The 1464-nt window shown below is 53.7% G+C and overlaps 1 protein-coding gene across 1 annotated transcript in view; it reads right to left on the bottom strand.

Moving 5' to 3' along the window:
* LOC108292750 (melanoma-associated antigen C1) overlaps nucleotides 1–504 on the bottom strand; it is a 4727-nt gene extending 4223 nt beyond the window's left edge. The window contains exon 1 of the mRNA XM_037733227.1: nucleotides 3–504. Within this exon, the coding sequence (XP_037589155.1) occupies nucleotides 3–504 (502 nt within the window). The remainder of the gene's footprint in view (nucleotides 1–2) is intronic.
* Nucleotides 505–1464: the final 960 nt, after the last annotated feature.

The raw sequence follows: 1464 nt of genomic DNA, 5'->3' as shown, positions 1-1464 counted from the left end.
GAAGGAGCTCACAGGACTCTGGAGAGGAGACTGGGGAGGCCCCTCAGGAGGACTCCGAGGACTCTCAGGGAAACTCTGGAGAAGACTCAGTGAAGTGGAGGAGAAGGAACACACAAAACTCTGGAAAGCAGGCTGGGCAGGCCCCTCAGGAAGACTCTGAGGACTCTCAGGGAAACTCAGGGGAAGACTCAGTGAAGTGGAGGAGACGAAGGAGCTCAGAGAACTCTGGAGAGGAGACTGGTCAGGCCCCTCAGGCAGACTCTGAGGACTCTCAGGAGGACTCTGAAGACTCAGTGAAGTGGAGGAGATGAAGGAGCTCACAGGACTCTGGAGAGGAGACTGGTCAGGCCCCTCAGGAGGACTCTGAGGACTCTCAGGAGGACTCTGAAGACTCATTGAAGTGGAGGAGATGAAGGAGCTCACAGGACTCTGGAGAGGAGACTGGTCAGGCCCCTCAGGAGGACTCTGAGGACTCTCAGGAGAACTCTGGAGAAGACTCGGCATCCCAGCAGCAGGCATCTCCTTGTCTGCTTGAACATCCAAAATCAGAGAAGAAAATGAGGATGAGGAGAAGGAAGAAGAGGAGGAGGAGGAGGGGGGTAAAAAGTGGAAAGAGGAAGAGAAAATGGAGAGGTTTCCTCCTCTTCCTCATCTGTGGGATCCTGTGAATCTACCAACTCCAGTATTAAAATTGGGTTCTGGAAGTCTTGCTCAACGCTGGGGCATGAAAGGTTTGGAAAGAGAGGCATGATGAATATTGTTCAGGAGCAGCAGCTAAACATGTGACTGAGCATGAAAGGTATGATGGGATCCCACAGGACTGAGGGAGACAGGGACAGTGTGAGTGGTCTTAGCCGAGCAACTCACCCATGATGGCTCTGACAAAGGCTGCCTGACAACTCTGCTTCTCTTAAGATGGTACTCTAGGCCTCACAGGTCACCTGTCTTCCTAGGGTGTTTGTTCCGTGGGAACCTGTAGGAGAATGTGAGAAAGCACCTCAGGGCACAGTTGGCAGGCAGAGCCTGGCGCACCAGGAATGGCAGTAGGTGGTTAGGACTGGGTGCTGCCAGGTCTGCTCTGTTTGTGGGGGTAGGGCCTTTGGTACACTGTCAGGGTGTGCACTCACCTTGACTCCTAGCACTGCCTGGGCCTCCTCTGCTGTGCTGACTTTAGAAGTGCAACTTAGACCCTGGTCTTCAACTCCTGGTTCCTGGAGCAGCTGCAAGAAGAAGTGAGAGAGGGCTGGGCACTATGGCTCATGCCTGTAATCCCAGCACTTTGGGAGGCCAAGGAGGGTGGACCACCTAAGGTCAGAAGTTCGAGAGCAGCCTGGACAAAAATGTATTTCTGTCTTACTGGAAATACAAAAAGCAGCCAGGCATGGTGGCGGGCACCTGTAATCTCAGCTACTTGGGAGGCAGAAACAGGACAATCACTTGAACCCGGGAGGCGGAGGTTGCAGT

This window comes from Cebus imitator, unplaced genomic scaffold (genome assembly GCF_001604975.1).
Source record: "Cebus imitator isolate Cc_AM_T3 unplaced genomic scaffold, Cebus_imitator-1.0 Scaffold504, whole genome shotgun sequence".
NCBI lineage: Eukaryota > Metazoa > Chordata > Mammalia > Primates > Cebidae > Cebus > Cebus imitator.
This window is presented reverse-complemented; position numbering and strand designations above follow the sequence as displayed.